The sequence below is a fragment of the Ixodes scapularis genome, unplaced genomic scaffold (assembly GCF_016920785.2).
Source record: "Ixodes scapularis isolate PalLabHiFi unplaced genomic scaffold, ASM1692078v2 PGA_scaffold4__175_contigs__length_147842914, whole genome shotgun sequence".
Lineage (NCBI taxonomy): Eukaryota > Metazoa > Arthropoda > Arachnida > Ixodida > Ixodidae > Ixodes > Ixodes scapularis.
In genome coordinates, this window is record NW_024609879.1 from 30978386 (window position 1) to 31000179 (window position 21794).

Below are 21794 nucleotides of genomic sequence, written 5' to 3' on the forward strand. Positions count from 1 at the left end.
GTTGCCCTTAAAGGAAAAATTTAATGACAAACGTGTCATTAGAAACGTTATTAATTCTGGTGGTCAAAGCTGCTAGATCGTCGTCCTTAAAACCCTCACAATTTCCCTTTTGGACTTTTTCAAACAACCGTCAAAAGGTCTAAACAACCCCGCCATGGCTTCGTCTGATTTCCTTCGGAACTCCAACACTGGTAACACTGAAAACAAACCCGACTTATCGGTTTCTAAAAAGTACTACTTCTTTCTCATCTAATTCCCTCTTGACTGATACGATCTTGCTGAAGTCCCTACGGTCGCTTTTGTACGAATCGTCAACCAAATCCGACATCTTTTTTAAAGAAGACGTTATCAATGCAGTTTTTACCGCCGGGTCGGAGACGGCACTTGACAGAGTATGAATCGGAAATACAATATCCATCCTGGACGGTTTTATATTTACACAAAATTTTGGGGCCGTTAGCAAGAATGCGTTCCGTCGGTTTTTATAGATGAACATCACATGGGTTGACGACCTTCTTTAGCACAGACAATGCGGAAGACAAAACTGGATTCGACCTCCTCCGGGAATATATTGTCACGGGTGGTGAGTCGTGACCAATAAACAAGAAATAAAGAGAAATAAATAAACGTTTAATGTGGCTCTGAGGACGTGATTGTCTTGTTCTGCGTCGGAGAGGCGTCTTCTGAGATCACGGCGATCGCGGCTGAGTCTTCGATTTCCTCGACGTAGCCCACAGTTGTACCCTTTGTAAGGTGCTGCGACTCTTGCCGGAAATTGGTGACAAGGGCTACTGTACGCCCGTCCTGGAGCTCGGTTACGGCTCTTGCAATGCCAATCCCTCGTCCGAGAGAAGTTGGACGCTTCCTTCCAGCAGTGCTACACCGCAGGTGGCTCCTTCGGTCCCGACGGGCACAAATACACTCGACAGCGGTGGCAGGTTTACGTGGCTGGCGAGGACTCGCACTGCAGCTAACGTCGGTTTGGTATTTTCCACCGATGGGGCAGGCTTCCGAAGCGTCAGCTTGTTCTCCGCAAGGTCGATGATGGCGCCGTATTCACACAGGAAGTCCATTCCGAGAATGACGTCCCTCGAACAGTCTTGCAGAACGACGAACTTCACAGGGCATGTTTCGCCGTGAATCTCGACGCGAGCGGTGCATCTCCCGACTGGTGTAATGAGGTGTCCTCCGGCGGTTCTTATTCGTGGTCCATCCCACGGCGTCATGACTTTTCGAAGGCGGCGAGAGAGCCTCCCACTCAAGACTGAGTAGTCTGCTCCGGTGTCCACGAGTGCGGATGCGTCGTGGCCGTCGATGACGACGTTTAGGGTATTGGACACCACTGCAGCGGCGTCGTTTTGGTCTCTGGTGGCGTTCGAGTGGGGGCCCCCCGACGTTCGTGGAGGATCTTGGCGTCGGTCGTCTTCGGCAACTCCACCTCCAGGGGTTGCCGCGCCTAGTTTCCCCGGCGAGGAGCGAGGGGGGACAGGCTTTCACGTCGCGGTCGGTGCATCGGCGAAGCTGGACGTCGCGGTGACGGCGACCGGAACTCTCGGGGGGACGCAGGCTCGGGGGACTGAGGTCGTCGCAGGTACTCGTCGATCTCGATAGGGCGTTCACCATGACGGGGGCGCGGGTCGTTCGGGTGGAACCCGCGTAGCCCGAGTCGTCGGTATGGGCATCGGCGGTAGGTGTGGTCCGCTTCCCCGCAATGGAAGCACAGAGGGCGTCGGTCGGGCGTTCGCCACACGTCGGTCTTGCGGGGTGCGCGAGGCTCCGGGCAGGCGTACTGGACCTGGTCGTCGTGGCGTCGGTCGTGCTGCGGCGCAGGAGGCTGACGTCGGGGCGGCGTGACATAGGTGCGGCGAGGAGGCGGTGGCCGTCGGGCCACTGCGGCGTAGGTCAGGGCGGGCTCTTCGGGTGGTGCTACGCAGGCAGGAGCCTCCGGTTGAATTGCCCGCTGGACTTCTTCGCGCACCACTTCGGCGATCGACAGCTCAGCCGGCTGGTTGGCAGCAGGCAGCAGCTTCCGGAGCTCCTCCCGGACGATGTCGCGGACGATTTCCCGAAGGCCGTCGACACCGGTGGCGTTCAGGTCTGGTCGGCAAGATGCGGCGGTTCGAGGAGCAGGCACGCCGGCGAGTCGATGATAATGGCTTGCTCGGGCCGACAGCGCTCGCTCGATGTTAGTGGCTTCCGCCACAAAACCGTCGACGGTTGTCGGGGGATGGCGGACAAGGCCTCCAAAAATTTCAGCCTTCACGCCACGCATGAGGACGCGGAGCTTCTTCTCATCGGCTGCCTCCGGATCGGCTCGGGCACATAGGCGCATGACATCCTCTACGAAGCTGGTCACGCTTTCGTTGGGGCCCTGCACCCTTGTTTGGAGAAGGTCCTCCGCTCGCTGCCGACGGTGGTGGTTGAGGAACGTTCGCTTCAACTCCGCGGCGCAGGACTCCCACGTAGTGAAGGACGCTTCGTGGTTTTCAAACCAATGCCTCGCAGTTCCTTCAAGCGCGAAGTAGATATTGTGGAGGTATTGTTCAGTCGTCCATCCGTTGTGGCGGGCTACACGTTCGTAGTGTTGCAGCCAGTCTTCAACGTCCTCGTGGACGTCTCCGTGGAAAGGCGTTGGAGTCCTGGGTGCGATCGGCAGGTACACAACGGCAGAAGCGGCCGGGGTCTGCGCCTGGTTGGCCATCGTCGGCTGCCTGGTCCTGGGTGGTAGAAGTCCGTATTCCGGGTTCAGCCCTTGGGTGCGGCGACTTGATCGAGTCTCGTTCTGGTCTTCGTTGGGTCCTCGGGAGCTTGGATTCGGACTTGTACTGCGGGAACTCGGAGGGCTGCGCTGCACGAACATGCGGTACCCCGCACCTCCACCAGAATGTCACGGGTGGTGAGTCGTGACCAATAAACAAGAAATAAAGAGAAATAAATAAACGTTTAATGTGGCGAACTTGTGCCAAAAATAAAGAAGGAAACAGAAGAAAGCAGACCGTCGCGGGCGTCGAAGTCGGCGTGTCAGCAGAATCGAGCGCTAGGGCGAGACTGACTCGACAAGGTCGCGGGCGGCCTCTTATCTAGAGTGCGTCGCTATCTCGAAGATTCGGCGAAAGCGGCTCGAGCGTCGCGTGATCGGGCGAGAATGAACACGCACTTTCTAGAAAACAAAAGCAGGAATAAATGATAGAAGTTACATGCGGTACATGAATAAACGAGAACTTTCTGGAGGTCCGTGACCGAGCGTTGCTTTCTCAGCCCTGGGCGCGGCAATATCCAAAGTCTTAAAGTTCTAAGAGCTACGTCATAGTCCATCTTCTTTAGCGCAAGCCACTGAGTGAACATGGAAGAAGTGCGAAAGTTCCCATCTAGAAGGGCAGTCCATAGCCGGTCACATAGAAGACTCACAGTCCCGGTAGAGACTTACTAGTGTTGTGTCGTTTACCCGCAGTCTCGGAATTTTTTCAACCATGTACTAAGTACATCCCACAACTACACATTAGAAACGAACACAAACACACACACCTTGACGCACTGAGCACCTTTATTTCAAAACAGTAATATTATTTTTCAGTGCCTCAAAGCACTGGCACAACAAATGGTGTTGGTACGAAGATGTACGCTTGTTTCGACGGGTGTGTGGGTAGCAGAATCTCGGCATACAAGAAACGTCTTCATAAAGCTGCCAGTCAACAACGAATTTGAATTGCCTCACCAAGATCGGAAGAGTAATGTAGAAATCGCTCATTTCATAGACCAAAACAGTGACCATGCGGGGAGCTTGACGCTTCTTTCCCAGGATCCGGAGGGTTTAGGCTATCCGACCCCCGAACTCAAAGGAGTTTGAGACTCCTGAGGTAGACATACGTGGACACTAAGTATTTCGTCGGTCCAAACAAATTGACATATCTTAGTTAGCCTCGGGAGGTAACATTAGACGGCCGACAACAACTAACGTCCTCAAAAACCGAGTCTGAACCTTGTCACAAATAGACATTTGTTACAGGACTACAGCATGGAGTGCTACTTGCTGCCGAGCCAAATGGACTGCCGCTGGAGTTTAAAATTATGCCAGAGTATTTTAAAGACCTGGGCTACGAAACACACTTGATCGGCAAGGTGAGCGATTAATTAATGAAACTTGTCTTTAGATTTTCTTTGGAATTTCCTTGCTTTCGTTTTTATATCCTGTGACATGAAGGTGGCGGTTTTGCGAGTTGTAGAGTGGGCATGCCACAATAGGTATGTGGGTGAAGTTGACCTAGCCCTAAATGAAGCGTTGACAATGTGGTGACAGAAAGACGTGTAAAATAACACATTTTTATCGCCGCAAAAATAATCGAACAAAAAAATGGAAGCTAGCAGAGAGCACCAAATGTCGATGCTCAACCTCCAGTGCCAGTGTCTGTCCAAGCGTCCTCATGTTTCTAGCTTTTCTGCCTAAGCCCGTAGCTCGGGCCAGTCCCGTGCCGCTTGTGATGTTCGTCACTGCCACGCGAGTCTGGTGCAGACTTGTACACGTTACTGAAAAATAGTAAGGAGCTACATTTACAATTACTCAAGGCTAAATTGTAATTTATTACGATTACAATTACCCTCCCATGAAAGTAACTGACCGTTACCCGAAAAAGTAATCCGTTACTTTCGTGGCGTTACTTTTAACATTATTGTTATCAAGTAAGAAACAAAAGCAAGAGGGTTATTCAAGTTCTTATTCTTGCCACCTGTTCCTTTTAATGACCTTGAGTATTTTGAGCAACAGCTGGCTCTTATATGTCTCGTCAGACATTTTGCATTATCTCTTACTCAATATGTCGACTGCTACGCTGAACACAATTTGAGCTGAGGCACTGGATGGGAGTGTCATATTGTTCCTCACGAATGCTTCATGCTCTGCATTGAGCTTTTTCAGCGAAGCAAGGGAAGTACTATTTTCCTCGCGAATGTAGAGCAAAGCGTCGTCGTTGCAGCCGTTGCCTGCTATTTGAGAGATTTAGTAGATCCTTCCGATACCTCCCATATTCGCGATAACGGTACCCGATAACGATATGATGCATATGCAAAGACGGCGCCGAAGTATCGGATATCGTTATCGGAGTCATCGGACCGATCTACTAAAATTCTCCATTCTCTAAATCGCGAAGCCATAGAAGTCATCAATAGCAAAACACAGTTGTAACAGTAAGGTGATAATTAAATAATAAATAAGGTTTGGCTCGATATTCTTCTTCCTTTGGTTCTGAACAGTTCAAGCCTCACTTGAGACGTTGGTGAATAAAAAAAAGTTTCCAGTATATAAATATCAGTTATAAAAGAAAAAGAAGGACACTCATAACAACAATTAATTAGAACATCGGTTAAAACAGGGAAATGTAAACGCTCGTTCACCCTGTGTATCTTTCTTGGTGCTGTTCAAAAACGCACGGAGCACGAACCGACTGCAGTTTACTCCGGTGTTCCCCAGATAGATGTCCGCTGATGCCACGAGCAGCAAAGAGTAGCGCTATGGCCCCACTCACAAATTTCACCCTCTCCTCAAGCCCAGAATATCAAGTCTACGTCAGCTACCATCATGTTTCATTTGTAAAAATATCTGCTTGAGATAAGATGCGTCCAGCTGGGGCAAAACAGGAAGAAGAAGAAAGGAAGACTGTTACCATATTCTAAATGCTCGCAAAAAGCTGACTCACAGAAAGGGTAGGGTAGACGGAGCGTTGTCTCCTGTTGTGACATTATGAAAATGGTCGTAGTCACTATGTCCGAGAAAGACATTGTTAATTCTTTTCAGTGCACTTACCGCCTCGAGCTTCTCGAAGAGGCGCACAATCGCTTGGTGTCCTCCTCTCCCCGTCTTCGATCGCAAAGACAAAGGGATTAAAAAAAAAAAAACGGAAATAACCTGCCCCGCCCCCCCCCCCCTTTTTTTTTTCTTTTCGTGAATTGTTATTTAGATTTTTTTTACATTGATGTTAGGGTCTAAAAAAAGGGTAGATTCAGGGGCTTGGTGTTGCAAAAAAAGGCTTTGAGGAACTGAAAAGTGCTAAGCCTCCCTTTACGCTAGTCGATTCGCGTGACAATGCCACTGCGTTCGACTTTACAAAAAAAAAAAATCTTTATTTGGAATGGAGGCGGGGGGGGGGGGGGTTGGTTCTGACAAAAAAAATGTAACGGATTACAAGGAATCCGTTACGTCACAAACGTAAAGGAATTACTTTAAAATTACTCCAGAAAATATGCAATTATTCCGTTACAAAATTACTGATAAATGTAAGGGATTACAAGTAATTTCGTTACTTCCCTATTGAAAATTCCATCAAGCTACGTAATTTGGGACACTGACTGCCAGTCAGCAGCCTTGGTGGAACGTGATGGACCATCAGACGTCATCTGATGGTCCATCAGATGACGTCTGACTGCCACTGCCAAGAGAATTTTATCAACAAGGGCAGCATTTATATAAAAGTAAAGCTATAAGCACTCATAAATATCGCCAAATTCCTCGATAAAACAAAATGTTCGAAAAAAAAAATAAACTAAATAAAGCAGCACCACCGCGCATCGAACCCGCGACCACATGGGTACAAATCGGACACCGTAACCGCTATGCTACGCCACCGTTAGAGAAACTCGAGTTGACTATTCGTTTTATACGAAATGTTTTGGCTGCAAATGCAGTTAAGCCGTCAGCATGTTATGCAACGCACTCGTACATCACTCGCCGTACTTCAGTTCTACTCACCTGCCATGTAGAGTATTTTCGCGTCGTAGAACGATCCTTTTGTTCGCGCATCACCGGCCCAGTAGACCTGGTACACCCTGTCGTCTTCAACTACACCGCTAAAGTCCCTTACATCGTCGGAACTCACAACAGGCTGGGTCTTGTCGAGTAGAAATTCTACTAAAACACAAGACATTGTAGAGCCCGGGCAGGATCGACAGGTTGGAGCGAGGGGGCAAACAAAACGAGTCGAGAGCGATCGTTCATGAAAGCTCGGCGAAGCCTCTATGGGCGAAGCGAAGTGCGAAGTGTCGTGTTCGGCGCCTCGGCGGGCTTCTGATCAAGGTTGTCGGTCGGTTACGTTTCATATCTCTAGCGTCAGCGGTTTTATGGGCTCACGTCCCGAAATCGTTTTCTCGTGCATAGATTACTTTTCGTATTCATAGATTTGACGAAATAGTGGTATCCGAACGAACTTTACGTCCTTTGACCGTACGTGTGTCTGCACGTAAAAGCTTTCTGACGTACAGTCAGAGACAATCGATGTACAATCAGAATCGCCACCAAGACATCCTGATGGCATTTCGCGGCGGCCGACTGCCACCAGGAAACCATCAGAAAGCTGACAAGCGGGGTCTGACTGGAGTTTGACTGTCGGTCAGAGTAACTTGTTGGCCAATCAGACATGCTTGACGTACAGTCAGGCACATTCAGCGGTCCACTAGAAAACATTGACTGCCAAACAGGGTTACATTGATGGATTTTTCCTTCGGGTTGTAACGGATTACGTACAAGTCTGGTCTGGTGTGTCAGGGGCGAAATACAACATATCGCGACAGGTGTGGCGTCGTCAGCCAATATCTCCTAGAACACGAAGAGCAAGCGCATGACGTTTCGTTTCTAGTAAAGCCCCTTGATAAAGGCGTTTTTTACAAGTACCGCCAACCATTGTTGTGAAACCGCGCGAGACACGTGCCACGAGCGGGTGCTCCGCCGCCATTCGCTTCCTAGGGCCGCTCATTTCAGTGCTGCCCCGCCATTCGCTTCCAAGGGCCGCTCGAGACGCGGGTCTTGTGCACTCGCGCATTTGACGCTACTTGCAAGACAAACGCAAACACATCGAGGGGCTTTAGTTTCTAGATCCCCGTCACTCCCCAAGCGGCAAACACCCCGAAGCTTGACGAGAGTAGGGGACACGTCACAACTTCGCCGCATTCACTGGCGGTCATAGCTGCCTGCGCGACTGCTGAGCACCAGCTGATGGCGAGCTACCACAGTTCATTTGCAATGTGCATGCGACACCATCAAGACTGCCGGTCTTAGCAGCCTATTAATGTGAGCTTGTCCTGAGCATGACCACTGAAGCACGCGATGGAGCAGAAGATGTCGCAGATGATGTAGCAGACGATGGTGCTCATCCGGGCTAGCTAGGGGCGGTCAGGGGATCTACTCGTGATGACGTTTAGAGGAGGAAACGCGCAGGTTTTGTGTTCTAGCTGGTATTGAGCCAGCGCTTGTACGCTACAGTCAGTGATGTACACGTTACGTAGAAATTCACTTAATGTTTTTACTTGTTACTCGCTCAAAAATGTAACTAGATACGCTAGTCCTTACCGATTCTGAAAAGGAATGCATTGCATGATCTCAAAAGTAACTATTTAATTTTCTTGTTACTTTGACAACCAAATTCACAGCTGTTTTTGCTTCATTGTTTATTTTTTTCTTTTAAGTAGTCGTTTCACATAGGCACTAGCCGCTTCTCCAAGTTTTTATCAGCGATGTTTACCTGCCTCCATGATAATACATGTCCGGCGACGGTGAATATTCGTTCTACTGACGCGTTCAAAGCAACGGCAGTGTTGTGCTTCAGGAAGAGCTGGGGAATCTCGGATTCTTCTCTCTCTTTTGTTCTCTCTGCTTCTAAAATTTGAAGATAACAATGTGTTATGTGGCCTCCCGTGTTGGTAACCTCCGGGTTTGCATTCGGTTCGTACAGGATTCTACAGGGCTCGACCAACGATCCATATCCTGTTCGCTCGGTGAAATACATTCTCAGCTCTAGAGTTCGACATACGCGTTCAGCGATAAACGTTGCTATAGTGTCATACTGCTTAGTTGTTTTTCAGTTTTTTTCCATGTGCCATTGTCGTAAGAGACGAATACTCAGGTTAGAATTAAAACAAGGCTGCTTACAAGGCGTTGTACATTTCACTCCTCAAGAGTAACGATTATCGTGACATGTTATTTGCCTTAAAACTAAGTACGTCAGTCGTTTCTTTTCTACAAAATAAACCAAATAGGTAACTCATTACCGAGAAGAAGGATCTAGGTAGCAGTAACTCGTATAGTAATGCGTTACGTACATGTCTGCCTGCAGTACAATACCACCCCGTCCCCTAGAGGAGCCACAAGGGCGATGTGCCCAACATACCGACCGATGATCCTTGCGCTCTTTGGTTTGTAAGTGGGGTGCCGGTGGTGGGAATGGGAACGGCCAAACAAAAAAGAGGTTGTACTTTGGATACTGGTGCTGGATCAAGATGGGCAGGGGCGGTCGATGCAAATGGTATCCCGCCGTCCGTTCGAGTTCAAAAGAATAAAAACAAAACAAAAACAAAAAAAAAAACTTGTCGCGCTTTTTAGCACTTCGAATCGGCCACCATACGGCTGTAACGGGTTCTTGACTGCATCTCGGCGAACAAAGACATGTGGTTCCGACTTTAAGTCGCAGCACGAATGTGTCGCATGACGTCTTTAGGCTGGGTGGAGTAGCTGAGAGGATCGGCCATGGTGGAAGTAGAATTTCCTCCGAACATTTCTTGTGAAAGGCGAAGGGTGTGTCTGTATAATAAATCCGCGGCAGCACATCCTAAGCCTTGCTTACGGGCGGTGCGCAGGCCTAGTGACTTAATGGGCTGCAGTGCGCGTGAGGTGTTCGGGCTGTTGCACGCTTTGAGTTCAGCCTTCAGCGTTCGGTGGAATCCTTCCACCAGGTCGCTGGCCGCAGGATGGTACACGGTGGTTAGGATCCTGGAACCTCAGGAGATTCCCGAATTATGAAGGTCATCGGACTATGAGCTTCATACTAATTTTGAATAACGGGGATTGGAACTGAGCGACCCTTTCGTTGGAAATGGATGACCGGACGCCGAAGCTCGTTATCCAACAAGACGAGCGTGTTCTCATTGGCTGTCGCGCAGATGTCCGTGGTGGCAAAACCCTGTAGCCAACGGATATTACCTGTTTATGGAAGTAAGCATGTAGCAGGTCCCAGGAAAAGTCCGAGGATGCACACGTGGATTTTCTCAAAGCGAGCGTGGGGTCTGCATGGTACCGGTAGGTGCAAAGTTGTGTCTACGGACCTTGGATCGTTCAGAACGGACACAGGTTCGGGCCCACAGGCGCACATCTTTTTCATCCTGCGCCAAACAAAGCGTTGCGTGATGAGGTGTTGGGTCGCAAAAATGCCGGGGTGCGAATGACTGAAGCGAGTTGAAAATGGGTCGCCGAAACCTAGACTCACTGAAGGCACTACTGGTCGGGGTGATTCAGCGGACATGTCACACATGATTGTTGCATCCCAGCCCGGCAGTGAAACGTCGCGTTGCTGCAGGTTTCTTGATGTAGATCTTAATCTTCTGATGTCTTGGTCGCTTTGGTGAGTTGCTCTTAGAGCCAAAAAATGAACAGCGGTAGGAATGACAGTGTTGCAGGCTATCAGAAAATGTGCGTCAGCGGCAGAGGTCTCGGTGTACTTGGCGTAGCGGATGTCACTCGTAAACGACGTGATGAATGAAAGATGCCGACTTTTGCTGGAGAAAAAACGGCTTTTTTTTTCGATTACTGTAAGTTATCCGTTTGGGGTCGGTTAGCTTATGAAATCGACAAACCTCCAAGCAGTCTCAAAAGTTGCATGATGGTGAGGTAGAGGCCTAGAAGTTCACGTCCAAAGGTACAGTATCGGCACTTCGCTTCCGCCACCTTCTCGTAATATAATACAAGTGGCTGCGAGTGTCCACCAGCACGTGTTTGCAAAACACCGCCGATAGCGGCATCTGAGGCATCGGTCATCAGGCGGAGGGTGCACCAGCAAGCGAAGGCGACAACAGTGCCAATTCTCCGAGAGGTGACTTGATGCCAGTGCTGAGAGGATACTCGAGAAAAGTTTTCTTTTAAAATAAGTTACTGTTGTACATACACGTTGTCGGCCAATCTGATCGCAAACAGAACACTATTTTTGAGCCAAGTTTATGACGACCGGACGTTCACTTCTCAGTTTGCAACAGGCAGAGTATTTATATTTTCAATCGTTACTATCACTAGTGCTTATGTGGAGGTTGCAACCATCCGGCGTTAGAAAACTTCTCCTAATTTAAGACTCGGATTTCTGCTCCGAACTTTGAATAACAAAATTGATGGGACACACAAAATCATCAAATTGAGACATCTATTTACTTATTTACATTATCCTCCGGGCAACGAGGCATAAGAGAGGAGAGTGGGTGTTGAAACACAATGTTGAAAATGGCTTCACGAAGTCTGATGGTGTCCTGAATGGTAGCGATGTCTGCAGCGAGGTCATTCCTGTCCACAATTGCGTTGGGGAGAAGAGCGCTTTGATGTGCTGTGAAAAAAACATCGCGGCAGGGCTATTTTGTTACAATACAATACAGTACAAACTTTATTCTCACCACAGATACATGTGGTGAATGGGAGGCCGGAGAAAAAGCTGCAGAAATGCAGCTTGACGAGCTCCGGACCCCCCACTCAGCAGCTATGACGGAGCACAAAAACAAAAATGCGTTCAGAAATAAACAATGCAAATATAGTGCGCACATAAGGAATACATTTTTAAGTATTAAAATACAAATTGAATATACTGCTGTTTGACATTTTCACTACATCTATATTTTGATCACAATATTCATTCAACAAAAAAGGTAAAGCATAACGTATTGTTTGTTTTCCATAATTGGTCCTGCATTTCGGAATTTTCCAAGGTTGGTGATGTCTAGACGGGTAATGATTCTCTGTTTCTTTTAATTAAGATAATTGAAGAATTGTACTGGAACGGCCGTAAGTAGCATTTCTGTAAGCTATTGTTAAACGGTAGTTATAAATTTGCTGTATGTTAAGGATCCTATATAATTGAAACAATGATTCGGTGTGATGAATGTAAGAAACATCTGCTATTATTCGTATCACCTTTTTTTGCAATAAATGTATCATATTTAAATTTGAATCAGACGTATTTCCCCAGACGAGATTGCAATAACACAAATCGGAATAAAATATTGAGTTATATAAAACCCTTTTTACGCTTTTCGGTAGAACATGTCTATGTTTGCTTATAATTCCTACAGATTTACCCAGTTTAGAGCAGAGCTTTCTTATATGGTTAGTCCAAAGCATATTATCACAAAAAATAACTCCCAGTGTTTTAACACTATTTACAAATTCAATGTGCAAGGATCCAAAGTTGAGAGGATTGTATAATCTATCGCTCGAACCACGTGGGCGAAATATTATTGCTTTTGTTTTTGAGACATTAATAGTTAAACAATTTACTTCAGCCCATGTTTTTAATTTTATAAGAAACGCATTTGCTTTATTTACAAGACCCTCCTCGGATGAATCTGAAAAAAATACACTGGTGTCGTCTGCATAGATAATATATTTGCAACTTGAATCGAGTTTCACTATGTCATTTATATATAACAAAAAAAGAAGCGGCCCGAGGATACTTCCCTGGGGAACTCCTGATAATATATTTAAAGGTTTTGATCTCTGATTTTTAATTTGCACAAATTGGGAGCGATGCTGTAAATATGACTTAATTAGTGTGAGTGGAAGGTCGCGAATGCCATAAGAAAATAATTTATCTAGCAGGATTAAATGATTTATGCAATCAAATGCTTTGCTGAAATCTAAAAGCAACCCAAGCGTCAAAATTTTGTCTTCGAAATTTCTAAGTATATGTTCTTTTTGAACTAATAAGGCTGTTTCTGTTGATCTATGTTTTCGGAATCCAAATTGACAGTCAGTAATGAGCGAGTGCTTATCACAGAAATTAATAATGCGGGAGTGAATAATCTTTTCTAACCCTTTTGAAAATACTGGAAGAATGGATATAGGACGGTAATTTCCTAACTCATTTTTGTTTCCTGATTTGAATAAAGCTACAACCTTCGCGATTTGCATTTTTTTAGGAAAGATACCGGAAGATATTGCGAGGTTGTATATGTATGTTATATATGGGGCAATAATATCTGCTACATATTTTACAGGTTTAATTTGTAAATCATCCGCATCACGACTGCCACTGTTACTCAGACATATAATAGAGGAACACACCTCAGTCTCATATGTGGGGTACATAAAGAGCGATTCCGAGATAGGCTTAATATTTTCTGACGCTTCATGATAATAAGAGTTGTTCCCGATATTCACAAAATGGTTGTTAAATACGTTTGCCAGGTTTGAGGCACCTAAGACCTCTCCATTATGTTTAAAATTTTCAAAACTTTCTGGCTTGTAAGACGAAATGAAAACACTATTTATACGTTTCCACAATATATCGGCCTTTTTTAGACACTCAGCATCAAACAGACTAGAATAATAAATTCTTTTAGATTTTCTAATTTCCGCTGTTAGTTGGTTTCTGTATTCTTTGAAATTGACAAATGCCACTGCCTCACGTGTCACAAGAAATGTTTTATAAAGTTTATATTTTATACGCGTCTTCTTAAGGAGTGCAGTGGTCATCCAAGGCTTTCGTCCTTTTCGAGCAAGTTTAATAGTTTTATTTGGAAAACAAGAAAAATAAACCTGTTTAAATTTTTCCAAAAACGCGTTGTATGCACTATCCACGTCTTTTGAGTTCAGTACATCGGTCCAATCAATGCGCCAATAATTTCTGCCTAAATGCATCTAGTGTAAGTGGTGTAATGTTTTGGAAAGTCATAGAATTTGTGTCACGCTTATGTACCTCTCGTGTTGTGTCAGCTAGCATAAATATGGGCAGATGGTCGCTAATATCTGAGCTTATTACGCCAGCTTTGATCTTTTCCTTCTCATGGTTTGTAATAAAAGATCAATTAATGTTGATGTAGAAAGTGTAGTGCGTGTGGGATGAGTAATTACATTAACAAAATTGTTCGCCGTTAACAATAATAACAAGTCGGCCGCGTTGGGGCTAGTTTCTAACAAATTAATATTTAGATCGCCACCAATAAAAAGAACATATTTGCTTTCGTTTGCGTGACACAGCAGTTTATCTAGAAATGTCAAAAATCGTGCCACATTCCCGCTGGGCGGACGATATATAAGAGCAAAAATATAAAAGTCCCGTTTTATACACAGTATTTCATAGTCATCCGTAACAGATGTGTATTCAGGAATATTTTCGAAATTATCACTCGCGCCAAGCATAGCGACACCACCCCCCCACCCGGAAACACGATTTTGATAAAAATGATTATACTGGGGGAGAATAAAAAAATCTGTTTCATCTCTGTACCACGTTTCCGTGAACATTATGACATCGAACGAGCATTTACATGACTCAAAAAGAAACATAAGGTCGTCTATCTTAGATCTAGCTGACCTAACATTCAGGTGAAAAAGTTTCAAGAGTTTACTTGTTTTATTTGTTTCGTTACAAATATCTTGCGGAAGAAACAGATCGTTGTCTGCCATTACCTAGCAGAAAAAAACAATAAAAAGGAAAACGCTTATCCTACAATTTTGGCTTAACAAATCTTGTCGAGATCACCGTCGTGTTCTATCGATACGATATCTGCGGTTTCAGATCTACGGGCCCAAATCTTGCTGTTTCGCACCCACACGTATTTCCATCCCGCGTCTCGCTTTTTTGCAGCTGCCTTTCCAAGTAGTTTCTTCAAGGTAGGGCACAAATGCTCGTTTACAAAGACCGCGGTGTCAGTCGATAATCCGGTCTTTGTTCGTGAGTCGCTTTTTCCTGGCTTTTGCAAGCACCTTTTCGCGTTTCTCTCTTCGTACGAACTGCACGACAATATTTTGCTTGTTTAATTCTCGTTTGCGGACTCGGTGACAGATTTCAACATCTTGTATATCAATCGGTTCGCCAATTAGTTCACCAAGCTTGCACAAAGTTGCATGAAGATCCTCGTTTTCAATAACAGCCATTCCTTTTATCTCTAGGTTGTAGGCGCGAGAGTGCTGTTCGCATTGGACAATGCTCATCCGGTTTGCTTTCACATCCCCCTCAAGGGCGTGATACCTCGCTCGAAGCTCATCATTTTCTTTTTTTAACGCAGAAACTGTCTCGACTTCGCTTGCAAGATTCTTCTTCATGTTCTCAAATTCAGCATTTATAAAATCCATACTAGACTTCACTTCCCGTATATCTGAACCGAGGTCACGAATTTCATTGCGAAAGTCCCTCTCTATCGTTTCCCTCAAGGATTTCCACTCGGTCCTCATCTCATCCCGCAATTCTGCGAAAAGGCGCGTAAGGTCCTTCGCCATTGGGTGGGTTACACCTTATCGTGAACAACAACACAATTGGCAGCAGCGACGGCAAGTTTTCTAAATGTTCGGGTAATATTATATAGTAAAACACCAACCTGCAAAGTAGCGCAGTTTTAGAATGATGCGTGGACTGCCGTCGCGGCTGCCAAGTGATGAGCGATGCAAGGACCCTCTTCTTATAGTGCAGACGACAGCAGCGGCCTCATACAGCGGTCAGTTGGTATCGTAGACGTCCGAGGGGAAGGCAGCAGCAGTGACGGAGCGTATCCAGCCAGGCACAGGATCGTAGGCTGTCGACGATTGCAGGGGTAGCGTTATCAACCGGAACAGGCGATTGAAGCAGTCTGCAAAGTAGCGCAGTTTTAGAATGATGCGTGGACTGCCGTCGCGGCTGCCAAGTGATGAGCGATGCAAGGATCCTCTTCTTATAGTGCAGACAAGAGCAGCGGCCTCATGCAGGCGTCAGTTGGTATCGTAGACGTCCGAGGGGAAGGCAGCAGCAGTGACGGAGCGTATCCAGCCAGGCACAGGATCGTAGGCTGTCGACGATTGCAGGGGTAGCGTTATCAACCGGAACAGGCGATTGAAGCAGTCTGCAAAGTAGCGCAGTTTTAGAATGATGCGTGGACTGCCGTCGCGGCTGCCAATGGTTTACTCTTGGTAATAAAAGAATATAGTCATTTTGCACTGGTGCAAACAGTACAATGTGCAGAATCCAAAGACAGACAGTGTTTCGCCGGGTTGAAAGTAGGGGTAGAGAAAAATGGCTTCAGCAGGGAAACACCAGCGAAGCGTGACTAAGCGTAATAAATGAATCGAACAGCACGGCTTTGAACTGACTCCATTCTGTCCGTTAATGAAGAGAGGTGACGGTTACCATTTGAAGATACATTTTCTAATTTAGATCGAACCAAATAAATGTAAAATAGTCGTTTTAATTTAGAAGGGGAGCATCTGAAGTTACGGCGAAGGTAACCTAAACTGCGATTGGCAGAACGTACTACTGAATAAATATAACAATCCCAAGGAAGGTTTGTAATTACGAGAACACTGATATATATTTGTTCGTTAGCTCTCGCTAGAAGAACACTATTAAGAGTAAAAGAAGCGGAGGCTTGAAGGGCGGAACGAGAGAAAAGCGTGTATTTATACTTATCAATATTTATTGACATTTACCAAATATTACAGCAGCCAATAATGAAGTCAATGTCATTAAAGTGTGTTATGCGATCGGGCAGGGTGTTATTTTAGGATAAACGACGCAGTCGTCTGCCAATAACCCCACTGACAAAGTTACCTGAAGCGGAAGATCGTTGATTTAGATGAGAAAATTAAGTAGCGCGCCAGTTGTTACGGGATCTAATACCGACTCTTTCGTGGTAGGGTACGGGGGATCGGGACGGTATATGTTCACGTCTCCCGGGGCGGTCCAGGGTCTTGACAACACCTTCTCTATAACTATGTCGTAGTGGTCGTTGGAGAACACGACTTGAAGCCGAACGCGAACGCGGTATTCATCCTAAATCACTGCCTCCGCGCTGGCCTACAACTATGGTGCCTGGAGCGCGTAGCTGACCAGAGTGTTTAGCGTCCTATCCCGCCCATACACCGAACGTGTTTCGGAAGTGGCAACAAATGACGTCACAGAACCCGGAGCGCCCTGCTGAAGGACGTCTCAATCCTGGCGGTTGGTTGCAGAACTTGTGGCGAAAAGCTCGAGGAAACGCGAGTGCCGCAGTCGTTGCGGTGTCCTAACTTCTGGACGCCGAAACGTACGTGGACTGCCACACTGGAGTGAGCCCTGCAGCAGACAGCCGTCTGCCACATTCACCCCAGTTGGTGGAACGACGCCAGGATCGCGACTGGCAACAGCATGACACATTTATGCCGTCATCAGGCGGAAGTCGTGCGATCACTTTCTTGGATGTGGCAAACATACCAGTTGGAGACTCGTTTCAGTCACCGTACTATAATAGATGAGGCAGAACGTTTCGCACTTTGGCCTTCTTCTTATATACGTATCAAGGAGGTACTGGTCTTGTCTCGTCAGCGGCGCTGTCGCCGTCGGGATGGCTGTATGCTGGAGGCAGCTAATGGCAGGAATGCCTGCCTTCATGCTCTCGGTCAACTCTATCTAGAATATTAAAAACTCGTGCCCTCGCATTTCGGCTTCAATGCAGTAATATGGAGCGCAGGCACAGAGTGGACGCGAGTGGTGCATCCGTGTTTGGCTCGGTCTCGTGGTCAATCTATCCGTCGTAGGACGGTCGGCGTCGGGTGTTGCTGAGTTGGCGCCGTAGATGTGCGGTGAGGTTATGGAGGGGTGGACCAGCCTTGTGCGTAATGCGTTACTTGTACCTAGTTACTTTTTAAGAGAGGGAACAAGTAACGTACCTTTGTTAATTTTTGTTGATGTAACGAGTTAATGGCATTTGCTTCTGGAGAAGAACCTGCACAACAAAAATATCCAAGCTGCGCTTAATTCGCACGAAGAAAACCCGTTAGATAGACCATAAACAAGTGGGCATGATGTACCTCAATATCGATTTAGTTAACCTTGAACGGACGTGTCTGAAAGCGAGGAATTTTGAATTACAAAAAAACAATGAAAGCTGCTACTGCTTTTTAAACTTGACATATTCGACGTAACGAGAAAATAACCCGTCAGGTTCAGATTGATGTAAAGCGTTCTTTTTGAATCGCAGTAACCAGTGACGCGCTCAGTTACTTTTGGAGGGAATGAGGGGTAACAGTATTTAGTTCCCCTATTACAGTAACGTGTATATGTCTGGGGTAGAAAGAGGTTGGTGAATTGCTTTGATTTTTCTAGGTTGTGGTGACTTGGCAACCAGCATCTGGGTCACACAGACGAAGCCGTAGTCCTCATATTGTAAATTTGGCCGCCGGCAGTAAGAAAGAGGAGAATCGGGGGGATGCGCATCATTAGCGGGTGAAAACCCTGGCCTTTTTGTTCGCTGGTTCAAGGATGATGTAATTTTTTTTTTTTTGCGAATTGATACGCATGTTTTTGTTGAAGGCATGCCAAAACCGAGCGACCATTCTTTGTGCCCGGTTTTTCACTTCCTCGTTTTGTATATCTATGTAAATATAAAAAATGACACAGGCAAGCTGGTTTAAACTGCAACAAGGTACTGCGGTGGGCTAGTTGGTTCATACTTAGTGTTTCTTTTCTTTTCTTTTCTTTCTTTTGTTTTCTGGTTGCGCTTTCGGTTGAAGAAAAGGTGTCGCCTGCTGGCACAGGCCATTCCCGTGCAAAAAGCTGCCGCGCGTGTGTCTGATGAAAAAAGTGCATTTTGGCACTCTCGAGTCTCGCGCACTTCATCCTCTTCTGAATAAATAGCATCAGTTGATAGTCAGCGCGCGTCCTGTCCTCTTCTCTTCTATCTTCCTGTCGTCTTTGCGCTGTTCAAACACTAAGCTGGTTTAGCTTACACATAATTTATTTCCATATCTTACAGGTCGTCCATTTGCCCCCGGTTTAAATTACGTGTAATGTATCATTAATTGATGTTATAGCAACACCGTTAAAAGAATAAACAAAAATAATTTTGTAATTACTCGATCAACACCAAAATAATTCAGTCCGCCAACCTATAGCATGTTGATTCTACAATTTATGATATTTTTTTTTTTGTTATCTTCAAAGACATTGTAAGCATACTCAAATGTGACGAAGTATCTTAAATATCACATTTTCATTCCTCTGCGATTACCAATTTAGTACCAATTTAAACAGATTCTACATCGATAGCGGATTAAATATGAAGAATGTTTGTATTGATAAAAAGCAGCTCTGTTTTATTTGGTAACTGCTTTTATTTTTCCGCGCATCCTCAACTCCACTAAGTTAATACTCGCTTTTTGTTACCATTTTATGGCTGGGTTAGTTTATACTCTCTGGAGCGGAGGGTAGTCGGTGTACTTTTTTCCCCTTTATTTCCTATCCTTGTATATATTCCTATGAGTAATAAACGTCCACCCCTCGGTAAAACGCCGTAAAAAAATCACTTAAATCGAACAACTGCAGCCATTTTATATTTCACGGGATAATTATGCTCAGCAATAATACAAGAATATTTATTAGTAATTATATCCTTAGCAAGGTAAATCTCTTAATCCCAGGCCAGACGTATATAGTTTTGCATTGGGTCGTACGAATAGCACTTGTGATATCTCAGATTATCTTACCAGCATAATGAAGAACCGAAATATTCCTGAGAATTGCAATAGAGTCCGACTAATATAACAGTCAAAATCATTACAATATTTATAAAATATTTACGTCCTCCGAAAAAAAAAAAAAAAGAAACGGAATGGCCAAACATCTAGCTTATATGGTAGCCGCCTAATGTTTAGAGCAAAAAACAAAAAAAAAACAAGAAATTGCCACGTATATTTGGCTTAGACAAATACTGAAATACAAAACAATTATACATTTAGAAGGGCTAAATTGCCATAGTTAGAACAACACTTTTTATGGAGGAGATTGGTTGATACCATAATTGAGATTGAAAAGAGGGTGTCACCAATACATACACAGCCTACAAAACAAACCATATTTGGTTCGGTAAGATGCTTTCTGCCCAGTCGGAGTCTTAATTATACTTACTGTAACACACCATGGTATCTGGAATAAACTAGAGCGCACATATATACACAAAAATAAGAAACACTGAAAGAAAAGAGAATCTCCCTCTGGTCATATCCAAGACGAACTAAACGGCGAAGACAGAATACCATGCTCCTTTACTTTTTGCCCTCAACTGCTCATTGGCAGAAGAGTCACATGCACAAATATTTTTTAGAGCACTTGCTGGAAAGTGTCGTTTGCAGAGCGGCGAGCTTTGGGTGAACATAATTTGAGTTTAGCGTTCTCAAAATATACTGGGTGCGATCAGGAAAATAAAACCGGCTTTTTCGTTCCGCACAAATCAACTACGGATTGTCGAATGCTAAAACTTCGTAAAAATGCGACGCTGGCAGTAACCATAAAATACGAAAGTTTGAGCGCATGAGATTACCTAGATAAAAAAAAAAATACAAAAGCAAATTATTTGCGTGCCTGCTTGCTTGCTAAACCTCATTTACAACTTACCGATATTTATTATTGTGTGTGCCTGTAGCATTTATTTCAGTGGAAAAGCCTGTCGGTTAGAAACACAATATTGGTTTCTTTCTTGCTGACATGTTATTTCATATACATAATTGCGACACGCACCCACAATTAGGCTTAGCTAGTCATCGGCTCGTACATCATTTTTTTCTTTTCTCTTGTCTTTTTCGATCCAGGTAATGTCGTGTGCGCAAACTTCCCGAGTTTATCACCGCCGCTAGCGTCCCATTCTCACGGAGTTTCAGCTTCCTGCATTGCGTATTTAGTTGATGCGGGGTGAAAAACCCGGTTTCATTTCCTCGATCGCACCCCCTGATGATTGGCAAGTAGGAAGCTTTTTAAACGTTCGAACTCTGTATGTTTTATATAAACAGTGTGTTATTTTGTACAAGCAAGAGACGCACGGTTCGTCCTAGGTAATAACGCCGTAGGGTTACAATCCCTAAGTTACGTAGGAGAGAGTCAACTTTCCGAGGGGAGGGGGCCGGTCACGATGGTGACGACCGATGGTGATGTTCGCCCGATGGAAGTCCCCCGGAGGTCGAATAAGAAAAACAACTAAAAGTTGTTCAATCCCGCTGGACACATTACGACGACGTTGGTTGGTTTATAATGGCCAGTGTGGCCACGTTTATTTCAAAACAAAACGACAAGTCAAGAGTAATTTACATAACAAAACTCCCAAAATTAAAACCTATACTTTAGTCCCCAGTCTCAACAGCCGAATCTTTCAGAACTCAAAAGCCGAATTCCCGAGAATCCTCGCGGCATTCCTTTTTTATGCTCGTAGGAGCCTCCTTTCCCCTCAGGGACCAACCAATCCCTTCAAATTCCACCACTCTCACGTGGTACACTGTTGCCCAATGGTCGGCGAGCTGTCAGCTTGGCACTCCAACCGCCAAATCCAAATTCCTTGTAGAGTCGTCCCCTGCATTTTCCCAGTCTGGCTGGCGCCAACCGCTGCATTATTACGTCGAGCAAAAAGCGACATTTTTACACTAAGCGGCGAAGCCCTCAATATACAGGCACACTCGGTTAAAAGCCGCAAGCAGCTCCAAGCACGGGTTCTCCCCGCACCGCCTCTCGAAACTCGAGACGTTTCTTAACGACCGAAGAAGGAGCTTTCCCGCCTCGGCCGCGATGCCCCCGCAAACGACCCCTCCAAAACGCCGACACCAACATAGAGAGTTAAAAAAAAAAAAAGAATGCCGACGCCATGCCGACGCCAACTCTGGAAAGACTTTTCTAACAAAAAAGACACCTTAAATAATAAGCAATATTTCTATATACTTAACAGAGACATGCACGTGACCCTGAGTGAACACCAGAGCTGCGTCAGCGTTCCTTTGGAACCAGAGTTTTGCTGCGTCACTGCTCTCTTTGAGGCAGCACGCAATCTCTGTTGGCATTGGCTCCCGGCAGGTGAAG

The 21794-nt window shown here is 45.5% G+C and overlaps 1 protein-coding gene across 1 annotated transcript in view; it reads left to right on the forward strand.

Annotated features, from left to right (window-relative positions):
* The window catches only part of LOC121837729 (arylsulfatase B-like), a 60693-nt gene that overhangs the window by 12307 nt on the left and 26592 nt on the right, over positions 1-21794 (forward strand). Inside the window, exon 3 of the mRNA XM_042293525.1 lies at positions 4007-4119. Within this exon, the coding sequence (XP_042149459.1) occupies positions 4007-4119 (113 nt within the window). The remainder of the gene's footprint in view (positions 1-4006; positions 4120-21794) is intronic.